The sequence below is a fragment of the Eretmochelys imbricata genome, chromosome 5, assembly GCF_965152235.1.
Source record: "Eretmochelys imbricata isolate rEreImb1 chromosome 5, rEreImb1.hap1, whole genome shotgun sequence".
NCBI classification, from domain to species: Eukaryota; Metazoa; Chordata; order Testudines; family Cheloniidae; genus Eretmochelys; species Eretmochelys imbricata.
In genome coordinates, this window is record NC_135576.1 from 130,660,916 (window position 1) to 130,679,727 (window position 18,812).

General features: G+C 44.8%; 2 protein-coding genes across 3 annotated transcripts in view; both read right to left on the reverse strand.

Moving 5' to 3' along the window:
* NRG1 (neuregulin 1) overlaps nt 1–17,987 on the reverse strand; it is a 128,494-nt gene extending 110,507 nt beyond the window's left edge. For both annotated transcript variants that reach the window (XM_077816528.1, XM_077816527.1), the window contains exon 1: nt 17,345–17,987. In XM_077816528.1, coding sequence (XP_077672654.1) covers nt 17,345–17,987 — 643 coding nt within the window. The remainder of the gene's footprint in view (nt 1–17,344) is intronic.
* A 356-nt stretch (nt 17,988–18,343) lies between these two features.
* Nucleotides 18,344–18,517, reverse strand: LOC144264737 (uncharacterized). Its single transcript, XM_077816529.1, has one exon. The coding sequence runs from the start codon at nt 18,515–18,517 to the stop codon at nt 18,344–18,346; it is 174 nt and encodes a 57-aa protein (XP_077672655.1).
* Nucleotides 18,518–18,812: the final 295 nt, after the last annotated feature.

Consider the following 18,812-nt stretch of genomic DNA (forward strand, 5'->3'; position numbering starts at 1 on the left):
CCCAACATGAGGGGAAACTTTTGCATGCATTAGGCACAATCTCTCTGTGCCTCATGTTCCCGATTTGTAACACAGGGAAGGTGATAACAACGCTTACCTACCTCATCGGGTGGTTATGAGGGTCACCTCACTAATAATAGTGTAACTATTTAAACTCCTTGGATGGAAGCACAAAGTAGTATTATTTAATGTCAAATTTTGTGCATTGCTTAAAAAGTATTTTTCATCCTACACCCCCCGCCGCACACACCCACACCCCCCAGTCCTACCATCTTTCTTGGTATGAAACTGACAAGAAAAGCGGTCAGAGACTGGAATGTGGCATGTGGTTCCTTTAAACAAAGATTCAGCAGCAGGTTCTTATTAACACTATAATAGAATTCACTGGTAATTTGTCATTTTAATTAAAAAAAGTAGTTATTTGTTTTCAAATTTGAACATTAGCCAGCAGCATAAAGCAAGCTCTGTGAGGTGAGGACTGTCTTTTTGTTCAGTTTGCACAGCACCTGGCACCATCAGGTCCTGGTCCATGAGTAGGCTCCTAGTTGCTACCACAGTACAAATAATAAATAATAAAATAATGCCACAAACACTGTAACACCAAAAGAACTTTCAAAGCTGAGATGCAGGATCAAGCTTCGTAAAAGCTGCAGCAAGACCCTCCACCTGCGCAAAGCAAACGCCGCCTTAGCATTTCTCCACTGTTTGCAAGGAAAAAGGAAAAGCACTTGTATCATCCTGCATCTGGGGTAGGCAGAGAGCAGCTCAAGAACATCCCAAGCAAAAACAATCTCTCCAGGAACTCAGTACCATTTAGCGCACAAGCCCAAAGGGCCAACGCTACTGTGACATTTCAATCAGTCACTAATTTTTTCCAGACTGAAGCCCATTAACAGTCTAATCTGGGCTCCTTCCCAATGGTCGACTGAAGGAAGCACTTTGCTGACAGTTCGGAGCCTAATAAATCTTACCACAAAACTCTAGCTGGTGCTCTCTCAGGTGATTAAATAGTCAGGCAGGGGAAAAAAATGGTGCAATTCAAGGATTGCTTTTAACCCAGCTAACACATAAAAAATGAAAAGTGGCAGTATATTACTTTGCCTCCCCCTTCCGCCCATCATCACCCCAAATAGTAGCTATGGAGTGCTGTCCTCTATATTATGGGCTTATGCATAATTCAAAAATCCTGTACTGTATTCAACTGTACGGAAGAGCCGATCACCACGTCTGTGTACGCTGAGAATATCAAGCGGCATGTGTCTGAAGCTAAGAGCAAGGACTAGTTCAGGGCAAGAAAATGAAGCACTGGCTGTACCGATCTCTCTGGGCTGAGATAATTCGTGTGATCAGAATAGAAGCTCACAAAGGGATAGATTGCTCTAAAGCTTTGCTTGCAGATTAACAGAGGTATGAGGCCATTTCTCAGCTCCCCTTTGACTAAAGTTTTTTTTTTCCTTCATTGAACAAGAAATGGGTCAAAAGCCAACCTTTCACATTGCCCATTGCCTTCACCACAGGCTGGTCTCAGAACAGTTACAGAATTTTAAAAGGCAACCAGTTTTTCTCCTACTTTCCATTTGTTAAGCTAATAGGGGACAGGAAGAAAAGCAGAGGGAGATTCTAAAATGCAAAAATCTAAGCCAAAGTCTCCCATTGCACTCATCGCAAAATGCCATTCCTTAGATCGGCCCCTCTTCTGAGCACCCCTATGATACATCATGTACATTCACCATGCAAACCACTGATCTGAAAGGAACTCACTGTACTTTACATTAGCAAAACAAATATTAGACTCTGGATGGTGTTATGGAGGTTCTGCTTGTTCCCTAACATCCAAGGCCCAGCTATAACTGGAAAGGTGGAGGACACTTTGAATGCTGAACTCTATTATGAAAACTGCCTAGTTTACAGCTGAAGTGCATTATTTTACAATGCAAACTGGAGTCAGCATTGAAATAAAGAGCAATTTACATTATTCAGAATTAAAAGGTCTCCATTTGCCTTCAGTTACCAGACAGCGTGGTTGGAATTTACCACAACTTTACTTGGAATAGAAAATGTGTGGTACCCGTGTGGTGACAGTTAACAAATTCTGACTTTTCAGTGGCTTCTTCTAAGTTATATTAATGCATTAATCCACCCATTACAAGGAGATAAACTTTACACGAGTAGGAACTGTGGGCCATTTTATCCATGATAATTAAAGGACCATTTGGATATCCATTACCAAAATTTGGATAGCCCTACCAAACTCATGGTTCATTTTGGTCAATTTTATAGTCATAGGATTTTAAAAATAATAAATGTCATGATTTCAGCTATTTAAATCTGAAATTCCACGGTGTTGTAGTTGCCGGGGTCCTGGCCCAAAAAGGAGTTGTGGGGGGGTTGCGGTACTGCAACCCTGACTTCTGCACGGCTCCTTCAGAGCTGGGCGCCTGGCCAACAGTCACCGCTCTCCGGCCGCCCAGCTCTGGAGGCAGCGCAGAGGTAAGGGTGGCCATCCTGCGACTCCCCCGTAAAGTAACCTTGTGATCCCCCGGCAACTCCCTTTTGGGTCAGGACCCCCCAATTTGAGAAAGGCTGGCCTCCCCCCGTGAAATCTGTATGGTGTAGGATAAAAGGCCACAAAACACCAGATTTCATGGAGGGAGACCAGATTTCATGGCTCTGAATTTGGTAGGGCCCTGCTGATCATCCACCTTTCCCCCTCCAGCGAGAAAACGGCCTTGTCCAACAGACTGTTAAAAGTGACCCTCAAAGCCCCCAGCTGTACATATCTGTCCATTTCACAAAGTGCTAGTACCACCTCACTGATACCACGTGGAAAACACTGAACCACACTCATTGCTGAGTCACTGATGTATCGACCCCCTTCCCTGGAGACAGCGATGGGCAAAGTTCACCTGTGGCACAGAAGGCTGTACAGCACCCTCCACAACATCTAAATCAGGGGTTATCACAAGAAATTTTTTGGTGGCCTAGAGTGTGGTTTGTTTCTTTTGCCTTTTCAGTTGCTTTTTTTTAAAGACTTGCTAGCTAGTAAGGCTGCTGCTGTGAAAACTGATACATGTATATTTGTATGTAGCACTTTTCACAGGAGACTTACCAGCTAGCTGGGAGGCAGTGAAAAGTGATATTAACAAACTACAAATATTGCTTTTCACAGCAGACTTACACAGCCCTGGCAAGCCGGGGGACAAATTAAGCTGTGGATGGAGAAGTGGGTAGGGAAGCCAGGGGCGATGGGGGCGGGGGGCGGGAGGGGACAGGGGAGCCCGGGACTGGAGCCCAAAGCCTCGTGGCTGGGGGATGGAGCCTGAAGCCCTGTGGCCGGAGCCTGGCACTTGCCACCCCAGGGCTAAGCCGGAAGCCTAAGCCGCAGCACCCCTGGGAAGATGGGGAACTCACATCAGCTGCCTGCTCCTCTGGCATTTGTGGCTGCAGAAGAGGGCAGGCCCCAATCCCTGCTGGCAGCTTCCTCCCCACCATCACTGCCCAGGAGGCTGTGGCTTCAAGAAAAGCCTCTGGTGGCTGCATTTGAGAAACACTGATTTAAACACTGCACACAGGGCCAGATGGTGCAAGGAACCAGAAAGGGTCTGCATGCTCCCTCCACAAAGACCGTCAGAGGTGTAAATGAGGAGAGAGACTCCAGGATCCCCACTGACATAGAGCTAAAGGCTGGAGCAGTGACCGCAGATGAGCTGCGCTACCATCCCGTGCTCTGTGCCAAACCTGGGAGTGGTGAATTTCACTTTCTCCTCATCCCTTCACTTCATCCACATAGCGCCCCAGCAATCAGGCTGTATGTGGATGACGTGGTTCTCACTCCTCACGCGGCCGTAGTTCTCCAATGGTTACCTCGCAATCACGGCCACAGCACGCAACTGCCATTCACAGGAAGAGAATGGGTACTTCAGGCCAGGAATGAGAAGCCAATGATGCTGAAGACAAAAAGAGCCTGTTCTCATGCAAAATTTCACTAATAATAAAAAGCAAGAGAAGGAAAGGTTTGGTTCAAGGGATAGGGCACTGGATTAGGAGTCAGGAGACCTGGGCTCTAGTCCCATCTCTGACAATGATGTACTGGGTGACCTTGGGCAAATTGTGGCACCTGTTCCCCTCCCACCTGTTTGTGCAGCTTGTTTATTTAGATCAAAAGCTCTTTGGGTCAGGGAGTCTCTCTTATTACATAAGCTATATGAGAGCTGGCTTATGTACACCGAGCCTAACATGACAGAGCATCCCGTGCCACCTCAGGGTGCTGCTGTGTTACTAATACTAACATTACTAGCTCTAAGAGGGAAATTGTTTCTCTGCTCCACCCATTCTCCACATGCTTCCTTTCGAATTCTGCCTTTATTCTACCTTAACAACTTAACACCGATCAGTGGATCACATTCAGTCCCAAACCAAGCAGCTACTATCGTCCACTTACATTTGGAAAACATTGCTCTCATGGTTTGGTTTATGTTTACTGTTACTAACAAATGAAAAGTGTCCCCAGACACTGTCATCATATCTACATGGTCTGAAATATCAGAGCAAAGGAGAGATGTCAACTTCCAAAAGACCACTGTAGAGTCATAATTTTCAAGGCCAGATGGGACTATTATAATTGTAGTAAGAAAGAGGCCCAGAAACATAAATTCTTGTATCAGAGGCCCAATCTGAGGCCTGAAGCCTGAACCAAAGTACTTCCAGGAAGTGTTAAGCAAAGCTGGGCTGTGAGCCAGAGGCAGGCCCCACTCACAGAAGTTGGCAAGAAAAGGTTGTTAGAGGCCCGTGCACACACACACATAAGGGCTAATGAGAGGAACTTGCGCCAAGACGGCATCAGAACACTCCACAGACATAACATGGAACTGGCAGGTGCATTTTAAAGACAGGGTCAAAAGGACAACATGATGGATAGATTCGTTTGAACTATGATGAGTAATCTGTCCTGCAACTGTATAAAAGTAGCTTCCCGGAGCGCACATCTTTGTCCAGCCTAGGGGACAGTGGAGTGTCCCGCCACTGACTGAGCTGTGTCCATTGCCGGGGGCACATACTCGTAGTATGGCCTGTAGAGTCTATAGGGAACTATTATTGTGCTTCGTTTGACAATAAACCTGGCTCGGGTTCCTTTGTGCCTTACTAGAGTCTGTGGTTTTTGGGGGTTCTCTTGGGGTCTGTTGTGTTAGCGATCTGCGCAGAGCTGGGGAAGCACACAGAGGGAACACGCACGCAGCCGACTGTTATCATCATGGAACAAGAGCAGAGCACCACACCGGTAGCTACCGACAACAATAATCATCTAGTCTGACCTCCTGCACAACACAGGCCAGAGAATTTCACGCAGTGATTCCCACATCAATTACGTATTTTATCGTTGAAGTACATCATCCCTTTTAGAAAGACATCCAGTCTTGTTTTAAATATTCCAAGTGCTAGAGAGTCTACCACATCCCTTGGTAAATTATTCCATGAGTTAATTACCCTCACCGTTAAAAGTTTATGACTTATTTCTAGCATGCATTTCTAGCTTCAGCTTCCAGCCACTGGTTCTTGTTATACTGTTTGAAATCTTCTCTTCATGTAGGTACTTTTGGATTGTAATCAAGTCACCTCTTAACCTTCTCTTGGATAAACTAGATTGAACTTCTCAAATCTTTCCCAAGTAGGTTTTCCAGGCCTTGAATTATTCTTGTGGCTCTCTTAGAATCATAGAATCATAGAATATCAGGGTTGGAAGGGACCTCAGGAGGTCATCTAGTCCAACCCCCTGCTCAAAAGTAGGACCCATCCCCAATTAAATCATCCCAGCCAGGGCTTTGTCAAGCCTGACCTTAAAAACTTCTAAGGAAGGAGATTCTACCACCTCCCTAGGTAACGCATTCCAGTGTTTCACCACCGTCCTAGTGAAAAAGTTTTTCCTAATATCCAACCTTCTGATCCCTTTCTAATTTTTCGGCTAGCACTATTACCCTGTCCTCATGTGATCCTTGTTAAAAAAAAAATCTCTCAGCAAATATCCATTGTACCTTTCTGTAATGAACTTGAGTTCAGCACCATGCAGTTGTCACACAAAAGCAACGCTGGGCCCCCAGTTGGGTATTCAATACAAAAAGTTCACCCAATTAAAATAGCACACAAGATCATTGGCGGGATAATGGCCAATAGAATATAGATTACTATCCAATTAAAGTGGAGAATATTACAGGAAAAAAATAAAATATAGGAAATTAAATCAACAACAGAATGGCAGGTACATAGGGCTGTTAGCATTAATGAGTCAATATTTACCAACATCCAGAATGGGTCAGAATTCACTGACAGTCACCACAATGAGGTATCTGAGATGCCGCCATTATTTTCCGTTCTAAGGAGAGGGCATACCTGGATGGTTGGCACATGCTAACTTTGGAACGGCGACAACTCTATTTACATTCTACTTGGCTTTTTGAACCGTAACTTATTGAGACTCCAAATTTGTCAAATCTCAGCACTGAACATAAGGAAAATAAATGTTTCTTTTCTTTCTCCTCTGCCCCCATGTTACCAAGTCCCTCTTTGACCAGCTAACCTCCCCACTTAGCAATGTAAGTGCTTTTATATTTCATCTGAAACCACAGCTACTAAGACAGCGTTCTACTTCCCGAGCTTGCTACCACTGGTCTGCCTCCACTCACAGCAGACAAAAAAGAAAATACTGCTTTCAGATTTCACAGTGGCATAAGGGGAATGTGGCAAATGGAAAACTGTCGATTACCGGCAAGTAGTAAAATTATAAAGTTACTGAGCAACCTACCGATCCAAAGAAACCTCCATTAATCTCCATGGCAGGGTCAATTTAAAAGCTTGAAGCTAGCAAGAAAGAATAGCTGGAGAAGTTGCCAGCCATATACTAGGACCTGTTTGTTCAACAGCCCATATATTGGCTTTATTGGCCACAGACTGTTTTATAAAGCAAAGGGGGAATTATACCGTATCTTTCAGTTAACTAGCTTTGAAAAATAGACTCTGTGCACTACCATATTGAGTGTCTCTTTGAACCTGAAATATGGCCTTTCTTTGTAATAACAAATGATATGTACACAGCCATATATCTAAAATTACATGGCTGAAGCAGCTACAAATTGAGACTACTGTTATTGGTAACCTGAAAACATCTATTCGCACCGTAAGTGAATCGAAGCAGGTCTGGACACAAAAGAATGGTTGGATTTGTGAAACTTGTTGAGGTGGCATCCAGAAAGCACGAAGACTTTCAAATGAAAGGACAGGAAGGGGTTAATAATGAAGAGCCACCTGGTGCTCTGATATGCTGGCAGAAGGGGCCACTCTGGGGTCACTTTCTTCTATGGTGGAGGTGCTGTCCATGGGTCTCAGGATCCACGTAGTCCCCACAGTGGGCAGGCCTGGGATGAAGGGGGCATGCGGTAGCAAAGGCCGGGGAGGCTGGGCCTCTTTCCCTTCATTTCGAGGGTGCCCAGCAGAGAGTCTCTCAGACTCACAGTACATCCAGAGAACGTATTGCTTTTACACCTGTGCCCCTTTGCAGAACGTCCTGGAGCCAGCTGTGACCATGGGAACCCTAAGGAGTGGGTCCGAGGCTGATGCAGGGGCAAAGAGCCCTGCACTGATCTCAGGGTGTCTGTGGCACCAAGGGCCAGATCTTCCCTGCTTTCTTCTACAAGGGAGAGAGGACAAACCTGTCTTCCCTCACTTCTCCCACGCACATTGTCTCTTCTCTATTCGCCAACATCTTAAAATGCCAAAGCTTTTCCTGTTCATCTCTCCCTGGTCCATCCACAGCAGGCAGAAGGAGACTTCTCTCCTGCTGTCCTCTCTGTGCCTAAGTGACCCCAAGCTTCTTTCAGTCCTTCCCAGGCCCTCCTCTTTTATTTCTAATCCTCTCCCTAACAAAATATTCACATAGGAAACCCATTCATCACCCAGAAACTACAATGCCTTCCATCCCTCCCATACCACAACTACACAAGCTACCCGCAATTGACATTGTTTAACGGTATTGGAAGCATGTCTAACAATCCTTGAAGCGTGCTGTGGTATTTTATATGAACTGCAGCAAATAAAAGCACAGCAAGAAAGCCTAGAATGTGAGATGTGAGTAATAATCTCCCAAGGGAGCTGATGGAAGACCCCTTGTTCGGGACAGTTAAAGCTAGATTGGTCAGATCCCTACACATTATATTGTAGCGGACAATCCTGCCTTTCCTATGGTGGATGCCTTCAAAAACTTCCACTGGCATAAACAAAAGCTGCATCTGTGAGCGAAGTGGTACCACTTCCTGGAGTAGGCAGAGCACACAGAGGGCTATGAGTATTAAGGCCCAATTCTTAGCTACACAAAGGCCCCTTCATATAGTTCTGGAGATGTTCATGGGCCTTAGAGAGGGTGTTACATTATTTTTGCCAGAATGGCAGAAAAGGGCTTTTAGTGAATTCAGGCCAGTGTGTCTACTAAGGCTGCAGACACTGAATTACCATAGCCAAAACAACAAATGCACTTGAAGCTCTCTTACTGAATCTAATTCTGGCACCTTCATGATGACTTTAATCAACACCTTAAAAGAGTCAAGTCATTTCTTTTTATAAGGCTGGTGGTTTCTTTTGCATGCAGAGAGGCTTATGAATGTGCCTGATGTCTTTTCCCCCTTTGTTGTGTCTAATCTTAAGAATTAATTGACTAATAAAAGTATAAAATTCCAACCTTTTGGGGGAACTCCAGAGCAAAACTGAATTATGTCACTAATCATACTGAAGATCATAGCTTCATATGCATTACCTGGCATCATGCAACTACCAAGCCATGACTGATTTCTTTTCATCTTGAAAACTGAAGAAAAACATGAACTGCCAAAAAGACAAAACCCATCTGAGTCTTCAGAACCCTCTGCCAGCCTGTTCCAGAATGGAGTATATTAAGAAAAAGAATCATACATGAAAAAGTTTTATTTCATTTAAATAGGAAACACAATGAAATAGTTGATATAATAATGTAAAATAGAACTCAAAGAGGAGCTTTATGCCACCTTTCCTCTTCCCTTATTCTGGGCTGGCCTCGGGACTGAAATTACATCTAATGCAACTGTAACCCTCTGGGCTGCTCTAAATTATGTCAGAGGCAGTCAGCCACTATGCCACACAATCAATTCTGTCCCACTCTGCTCCTGATAACCCCCTTGTGTCTCTGACACAGCTCCTGCATGGAGCAGGGAGGGCAGTGGGCACAGGTCGGTTACATCAACTTTGTGCTACCCAAGGAATCTCCTGTGCCAGACGGATTTCTCATTTGCACCTCTGGGGAGCTTTCTGGCTGCTGAGGACTGAGCCCAAATGCTCCCTTCTTCACTTTACATAGTTTCTTCTTAGAATAGATACAGCTTCCATAAACTGACCGGAACTCCCCAAAGAAATATTTTACCTGCACCCAGAAACAGTACAGTACCTACAATCACAACCAATAAATCTATGAAGCCTTTTCTCCTAACACCTCTGTGACCTTGATTAAATATGCTTTTCGTACAGGAAGCCCTTCATCACCTGCCATGCTATTTTATCAGGCCTGTCTGCCCTTTTCCGCCATCCAGCCAGAGTGGCTGTCTGCTGTAGATTGCTATCATATGATCTTTCCCTGAACCAGCTGCCTCATTGAATCGATATTGATTCAGACTTGGGTTTCTGCAGCAAATTGTTGCATTTCCATTAGCAGGACTGCAAATGATCAAACGTAGAAGGCTTCATTTACATCATTCCAGCTCCATGTCACAGAGTAAATGCACAAATACATATTAACGTGATCTGAGCCAAATTATGCCTTCTTATCTCCTGTTGGGAAAGTAGCAGATCTCTTTTTAGAACCAAAGAATATCATCTGCAATGCAAACTGCAAATATAATAGTGAACTTAAAAGTTCAATAGGTGCAGAAAGATAGGAATTCAAGTCCCCTGCAGTGAAAATCCAAACTTAGGGCCTTATCATGCCACCAATTTTTAAGCAGTTCTCCCCACTGATCAAAACCTAATGACGTGCTATGGCCCCAGACACCATTTTTAATAAGTAAGTCATGATGAATATATACTTACGTATATACTTACAGATTATACATTTATCTATGCATTAATATAACAAATACAAATGGCTATATGCATATATAAAGAGACAAAGGTTATTGAAGTTCTCCACTGTAAGAGCAAATACCTAATTTTCCATTACAAAAGAGGCTTACAAAGAAATGTTCAGATCAAGCAATTATAAACAAAAGCCTCCCCAACAAACTAAAACCTGGGTAATTGCAATCACTTCACTCTGAAAAAACCAGAGCATCTTTAGAAGCAAAGGCTTTAGAAATGACTAGAGACAACGCATTTTAATGCTATCAGCTTTACATAACCAAATATTGAGTCAAGCACTGCACTGAGTTACTACAGGTACAGGCCAGTGACTTGGGGGCTTTTGCACCAGTGCGAGAGAGCACAGAATGTGGCCCACTGGTTTTAGATCAATTTAGTCTGCTGCACATACAAACTGAATAATTGTTTTTCAATTAATTAATTTCATGAAAAGGGGGAAAATGGGAGCGAGAAACTAAAAAAAGAACCAAAACTACACAAAATGAATAAAATGCGTGATCCTCTCTGGTGCTATAAACATGTTATTATGACATGTTTTGGAAATCTGAATGGGTTTGCTACTTGTAGCTAATATGAACGATCCACATTTATGGCTCTCCACCCCTGTTTCACACACACGCACGTGTGCTTATACGTTACAGCCCTGTTGTATTCTGCGTATTGTTACCTTGATTACACACATCTAAAGCTCCTCTCAGCACTTGGATCCTACAGAGACAGGGCTTTAGGAATACACAGAGATTGGAGGGCTAAGTATCTGGGAATATCCTTAACCAAACCTGCTTAACAGAGGCCCAGCTACATCTCTTAGGATTTACAATGCTAGGCAGCCAGCCAGCGTCTCTATATTGCACGGTGGGTTGGTGGGTTTGCGGACCCTTTTGAATGCTTTTTCACTGGACTCTTGGCCATATGAAGCCTCATTTTTCCAGAGGGTAAGGTGTAACCTGTTGTAGATAAATGGGGTAGTCAAGCATATACATACACACGGACATACCAACCCCCACCCCCCATTATCAGTAGTAGCTGGAGTAACGGAGGCCAGTCAACAGAACAGGCCATGTTTGAGACGGCATCTTCAGAGTCAATAAAAAGAAAAGGAGTACTTGTGGCACCTTAGAGACTAACCAATTTATTTGAGCATAAGCTTTCGTGAGCTAGAGCTCACTTCATCAGATGCATACTGTGGAAACTGCAGAAGACATTATATACACAGAGACCATGAAACAATACCTCCTCCCACCCCACTCTCCTGCTGGTAATAGCTTATCTAAAGTGATCACTCTCCTTTTCTTTTTGCGAATACAGACTAACATGGCTGTTACTCTGAAACCCTTCAGAGTCAATGGGAGCCTTGCCATTGACTTCAATGGGCATGAGATGAGGCCCCAGCTATTTCAAGATCCATGCTTTGGGAATGGGAGGCCATCTCTTGAGCTCTCCTCCTATATGTTTAACCTTCATGAAATAAACCCCTAGGCTGTTTATCAGCTCTGGCTTCCTGCCCCCTTACTGAACACAGCTCTGTGCATGACCTCTGAGGGTATGTCTACACTGCAATTAAAAACCCAGGACTGGCCTGTCCATGCTAGCTGTCTCAGGCTCGTGGGGCTCGGGCTAAGGGGCTGTTTAATTGCAATGTAGATGTTCGGGCTCGGGCTGGAGCTCTGGCTGTAGGGCCCTGCAAGGAGGGGGGGGTCCCAGAGCTGGGGCTGCAGCCCAAGCCTGAAGCTCTACACCAGGGGTAGGCAAACTACGGCCCAGGGGCTGCATCCGGCCCTCCAGACGTTTTAATCCGTCCCTTGAGCTCCTGCCAGGGAGTGGGGTCTGGGGCTTGCCACACGGCTCCCAGAAGCAGTGGAATGTCCCCCCTTCAGCTCCTACTTGTAGGGGCAGCCAAGAGGCTCCGCACGCTGCCCCCGCAGCTCCCATTGGTCGGGAACCGTGGCCCATGGGAGCTGCAGGGGTGGCACCTGCGGACAGGGAGGCATGCAGAGTTGCCTGGCTGCGCCTATGCGTAGAAGCCGGAGGGGGGCATGCCGCTGCTTTTGGGAGCTGCTTGAGGTAAGCGCCACCCAGAACCTGCACCCCCGACTCCCTCCTGTCCCCCCTTCCTCCGAACCCCTCGGTCCCACCCTGGAGCACCCTCCTGCACTCCCAACCCATCATCCCCAGACGGAACCCTCACCCCACCCCCCGCACTGCAATCCCCACTTTTTTGAGCATTCATGGCCCGCCATACAATTTCCATACCCAGATGTGGCCCTTGAGCCAAAAAGTTTGCCCACCTCTGGTCTACACTGCAATTAAATAGCCCCTTCGTCCAAACTCTGCGAGCCCGATTCAGCTGTGGGTGTCCAACTGCAACGTAGACATACCTTAAAAAGCATCCCCCAACTTGTACTACCAGAGAAAGAGAAAGGAATAGCACACCCAGGCCTGTCAGATTACATAATCCCTGCCCAGTGAAAACCATTGCATAAGAGAAGCAAGAAGTGGTGGTGGTATGTGTCTGTGGGGAGGGGCGGTAGGCTGAGATGGAGAATTGAGGGCAGGTGAAGAAGAAAAATCAAAAGCAGAGGTATAAGAGCCAATCTGGAAACGAGAAGAGGTGAAGGAGGCAGCAAAACCAGAAGAGTTAAGGGGACAGAACCCAGGGTAAGGAGCAGAAATGTGGACAATATCGACAATGTGATGTAAAGCCACTTAAACGTCAATTTTACCCTTACTTTTTTTCCAAACCCTAAAATAGGCCCATTTAGATCAGCAATTATGCCATGGTGCATCGATTATTTTGAGAGGAAAGAGGATGGTTTTTGAGCTAAATGGTCCTGTTCTCAAGTCTGAGATGGCTTTTTTAATGGCCTGAACACCGAAAATAATCATTTTGCTGACACTTCTCCTGAGGAAAGGAACAAAAAGGGGAGACAAGTAAAATATGAGGCAGAAATCAGAGAAATGAAAATCAGAAGAGCTGTCTAAGCCAAGGGCAGACAAGTAACAACAATACTTACAGCTTTCCATCTTTAATGCACAGTGCAAGCGATAGCTAACCCCTGGGAGATAGGGACATATTATCATCCTCATCTTACACACGGAGAAACTGAGGAAGCGAGGGGTCATGTGCTCACAGCGACAGTCACTGGCAGAGCTAGCAGTAGAATTCATTGGAATCAATAGGCTGACCACTTGGCTACGCCAGCTCAGTGTGTAGAAGAGTGGAGACACAAGGAAGAGCCCTTCTGCCATGAAGAACCCAGGCTTTTAGGCACAGTGAGGCATCACTTCATCCAGAAATGTCAAACCAGGCATCGCAAGTGGCAGAAACGTCAGAAGAGAGTAAATCACCTGAGCTGACGGAGGAGAATAAAAATGAAAAGATAAAAAGACAAAGGAGCCGTGTAGGCGAGGCCTGCCTGGGCCGAGCTCAAGCAGCTCTGCAGTGCCATGCAAGATGCCTGCCGGCAGGTTCCACATCTTGTACCAAATGACGTGCTCAGCTATGCTGATCTATTCATCTAAGCTACTCCAGCAAAATGGATTTACTTTTGATTTAAAGTGATGCAACCTGAGAGCAGAATTTGACCCACCTTGTGGAGTCAATTACACCTATGCAAAGGGAGTGCAGTGTGCTGGGGCCCATTTCGATGTTGCCTTGCACCTAATACTGTCCTTTTCACTAGTGCAACGTCAGAATCTGAGTGTTTTACGGTTACTTTGCACTGATGCAATTGATTACGCAAAATGCAGGGCTACGAAAACTCAGGCCAAGGTGTAAGGAAGTGGTGAATCAGACCCTGTGGCTGTCCAGAGGAGCTATAAAACCCATGGCTCTAACTCAAAAGTTACTGAGATCTCAAGGCTAGCACCACAGATTTCTAGCTACAATTTATCCTCTACCTTCACTTGCATATTATCAATTTTGCTCACATGAATAGGTTTAAGAACTTAATTGGTTTGGGCACAATCCATTTAAATGGAAAGTGAAAGCAGCTTAAAGATCTATCAGGAGGGAGGAATAGTTTAGATATTATGCAGCTATAAACAAAACAATTATTATGAAAACATACCCATTAGAGGACTATGGAAACATAATCATTAGAGTACGTGATGCCTTGCTGCAGGATTGCACTTAAAGAGAAAAAATAGAATTTAGTTCCTGCACTGTATTCCTATTCATAAGATCTACATGTCTTAGACATAATATTCTATAGACCCCACCTAAATGAAACATTCACACATATAATTTAGCAGAAACTGACATGCCTCACACATGTGGACACTTAGAAATGTTTGCTTCTGTTTTCTGTTTCAGCAAAGGAAAAATGACCATTTAAAATGGGGAGCCACCAAGGAAGGAAAGACATTATTTCTGTACTGAGAGAACACGAAGTATAATAATACCAGGTAGACTGGTCTTGGGACTAACACAGCTGACACAATTACTAGGATTGTCTCTCTCCTGCTCTCTCCCAGATTCCAGGATAAAGAAGAATCAATTAGCCCTCAACAGACTATGACCTTGAAGGGTAGAGCTCTAAACGGAATATGCTGAGTTAGATAGAAAAGAGAAGAGGAGAAACGGATTCTAAAGTGCACTGAAGGGTCTGGTTCAGAAATGATATGTCAGTCACTGAATAGGAGCCATGACAGCTCTTATTTAGTCCTCGATGGAAAAGTATCAATGCAAAGGGAAAGCTCACATGCTTTTTCTGAATAAATTACCTAGTCATGCTGGAAAAAGGAGAGAGGGTGAGATGCCATAAGGCCAATCCAACTTACAGATGTTACTTTCTGAGACACCATTCCCAGAATTTTACACTTGACACAACTGTTCATAAATAATAAAGTTTCAATGCAGTTTCTTGTTTATCCCTCTAACTTTTGCTGGCATAACATAGATTATGTTTGCAATCCAGTTTAAAATACCTCAGGACCAAATGCCTCTTTGAACTCTGTGGTAGATATTGTACAATCTGCCTTTCCACCCTTATTTCCACAGGGATTCAAGGAACTGCAGCTGCTCGAAGCTTCAGAACTTGCTACACTTACGCTTTTAGGCAGCAGTAAATCTTTCTCACTCTGTGCAAACCAAACAAAATCAATTGCCAACCCCCTCTTTTCTTTCTATCAAGATCTATGTGGAAGTCAGATCCCTTAACACACTTAGTAGATATTTATCTAAAAAAATTAATTCCCGGACAGCCGTTTATTTCCCAGATGTGAGTGGATCTGAATGCAGATAATGGCTTGTTGCCTGTGGCTGCTCACCAGCTAGTCATTTACTTCAGACTCTGAGTGATCAAGTGAGAGCAAACCAGCTGTTCCATGTTGAATTTTGCAGGGTGGTACGTTGCTGTTATTGCAGAAGCTGCTCTTGATTCCTCCCACCCCCAGCCCACAAGCCATTTCAGTGGGATGGTGTTCTTAGGTCACTTTGCCAGGTGCAAAGAGGTGGGGATTGCAGTGACATCTGTCACACCTTTAATGATACTTCTGAGGTTTGTCGATGATACTGCTACAAAAAGGAGTTGCTGTGCTAATTACTTCTGGGAGGAAAAAACCCTTTGTCATCATGGCAAAAGCTGGTCCCAATAACTTAATCCAGAGTCTCCCAACTGATTGTAAACTAGGCAAATAATGCTTTTGTTTGACTGCACACCCGTGTTTTCTTATCAGACTCTTCTCCTCAGAAAACTTACTCTCCATCTAACAGCAAGCCATCATACATTATTGAAGCAAAAGGCTACATAGGGTTATACATTTTTATCTTTACATTTTCCTTTCAATATCGTTGGAACATCATTTGACATTATGCTAACTGGGCCATGGGTCAAGTCAATGAAGGTATACCTACGTACACCAGCTGAGGATCTGGCTCATGACATTTTCTAATATAAAACATAACTAACCCAAGATGATTACTGAAAGAGTAAACGGGTGCTCCTGATCCTACATTGAGTCTGAGCATGCTTCAAAGCTGGATTCAGTGGCAAAACTCTCATTGATTTCAATGGAAACAGGATGAGGCCAAGTACGTATGAATCACCAAGTCATCAGCCTGCAGTGGTTTAGGAAGGGCACAAAGGTCGAGACTAGAGGGTCGCCTAAGCAAGCCTACAACAAAATTTGTTGCCAGTTTTAACCACTGGAGACCTTGATTGTGGATACCCGGCCTGGTCTTTAGCACAGCTGTCTTTTCACTTACAAGAGTTACAGAGATCACAGGCCATCCGGCCTAACCTGCTTCCATCTGACAGGTTACAATGAAATGTTGAATAGATCATATGTTTTACAATGTTTTACATAGATGTTTTACAATGAACACAGAGAAATTTCTCCAGAAGCTTGATTTGTAAAAGGCTAACTCGGGGCCCAATTCTACATGTATGAGCTCCTTAACCAAATCATCCGAGCTAAATCGATAAGACAACACTCATGAGTAATTGGTTTCAGAGTAGCAGCCGTGTTAGTCTATATTCGCAAAAAGAAAAGGAGTACTTGTGGCACCTCAGAGACTAACAAATTTATTTGAGCACAAGCTTTCGTGAGCTACAGCTCACTTCATCGGATGCATTCATGAGTAAGGTTTTGCAGCGTCAAACCCTTGAGGAGGAAAAAAAACCCCAACAACCTGTAATGAGCCCTGAATGAAAAAATAGCCATAATTGTAATTGCTACATTAACAACTCTGGAATTTTTAGACCTGCTACAAATGTACTGTCGCCCTTTCCCACTGCACTCACTGACTGCTTCAGGAAGATGGCAGGGGCATTTATCAGCAAGGCAAGACAGGAAAGAGGAAATAGACGTGCTTTAGAGACAGGACAATGATATTAACAAATATAAGGGACTCAAAGCAAATGCAGATCAAATTGATCACTGAAATGGCATGCTAAATTACATGAAAAAGATACCAATCAAAATGTAATTAAACTGATTCAGCCTTTTGTATAATGTATGCAATGAAATAACTTGTGAAGACTTGCCTCTTGATAACTGGCCAGGATATATGGCTTTACAAAATATCCTTTCTGGTACAACCACCATGTCTATTTAGCAACAGTTTCAGAGAGCTTGTGATCCACCCCTGAACCTCGCTCAGTTTATTCCAACCTAACATGCAATGTCAGATACAAGGAAAAGATACAGAACAATCAAAGTCCTTTGTGGAAGAAAAAAATTAGCTGCTACTTACAAAGTTTTGGTGCAATTTGGAGATTAGTTTCTGTTGTTTGTGCCTGAGACACGGTGGTAGCCTCTCTCACCTCAGGCTCCAGCGTGGGCGGAGGGAAGGAAGGTGCGGCGGAGGGCAACAATGTAAAATCTAAGACACGGTTATGCGGAGAAGGCAAGAGGAAAGGCTCGGCGGGCACTAGTGAACTATCAGCTTGCACTGTAACTTCAACCTTGGTTTCAGGGCTCGGTACTGGGAAAGGTGAGGTATGCACTACCGAAGGCACCCAAGCAGACAGAGCAGTAGGTTCCACTGAAATCACCGGGTCTTGCCCTATCCTCCCAGGGTCTAGGTGGGTAGGAGAGTCATACTCAAAAATTTTGTCTACAAACACCCACTTGAGGCCAGCAATGCAGAGGCAGAGGCTGAGCAGGCAAGCCAGGATAGGGACGATGCAGATCTTTTCAGAGTTGAGGCAGCCCCTCAGTCGCTCTGCCTCCAGGCACACGCAGCAAGTAGCGGCAAGGCCTGCTATTCCCTGGACCCTCCCGTCCTCCGTTTGCATCCCTGACATGTTGTCTTCAGCGGGGAGCCCTTCAAGAGACGCAGCAGGGTTCAGCTGAGTCGAGGAGTGGGGAAAAGTCTCTGCAGATACTTCAGACATATTTAAGCATAAAAATCTCAACCAGCTCACCTCCAAAAGGCCTTAACTCTATCACAGTCCATTACTATAAGACAGGCAAAAATCAAATCGCCCAATTCTGGAAAAAGTCATACAGTGGAAGTCAGTAGAGAGTCCAAGTTCAAGAACAGCATCTGAACTGGGAGAGGGAAAAAATAAAAAAAACCCCTCTCCTATTGAACAAGAAATAGAGTTGCTTAGTAATTACTTAGCTCCCATTTCCTGGCCACTTTTATAATTCCTTCAACGCCTCTCAAGCCATCCCAGCTCTTCCGAGGGGGCTGGTGGTGGTGGTGTGGGGGGGGGACACCGCACCAAACAAAGCACAAATTGTTAGATTAAGTGAACCAATAGCCCAGGGCGAAAGGCTGGCTCCTCACCTTGAGCGTCTGAGGCTGGTGTCTGCTGAGACGAAGAAAACAACCGTCATGCAGCAGAAGCAAAAGCAAAATGAGGCACAGCAGCAACGGTGGCAGCAGCGGCAGAGGTAACAGTGCCAGGAGCAACAGCATCCTGCTGTGTTAAAGCCGCGGCTGGAAGAGGCTGAATCATTACAGAGCAGCAGGTGCCTGCTCCCTGAGCATCCCTGCAAACAATATCATTGCACAGAGGTTTGAAAGGAAGCGCAATGCCAGGAGGGTGGTAACTCCCTTCTTCCCCCCACCCCTTCCTCTTTGTCCTTCTTGAGCGCTCGCTCACTTTCCTCCTCTTTTTTCCCCCCTCTCCTCCCTCACAGTCTGTTTCTCTGATATACGGACACCCTCTCTCCTTTGTCTCCCCACCCCCACCCCTCTGCAGGACGGCTCT

Excerpts from the sequence above, each read along its gene's own strand:
- LOC144264737 (XM_077816529.1), bottom strand. The coding sequence starts at position 18,517 with ATGCTGTTGCTCCTGGCACTGTTACCTCTGCCGCTGCTGCCACCGTTG.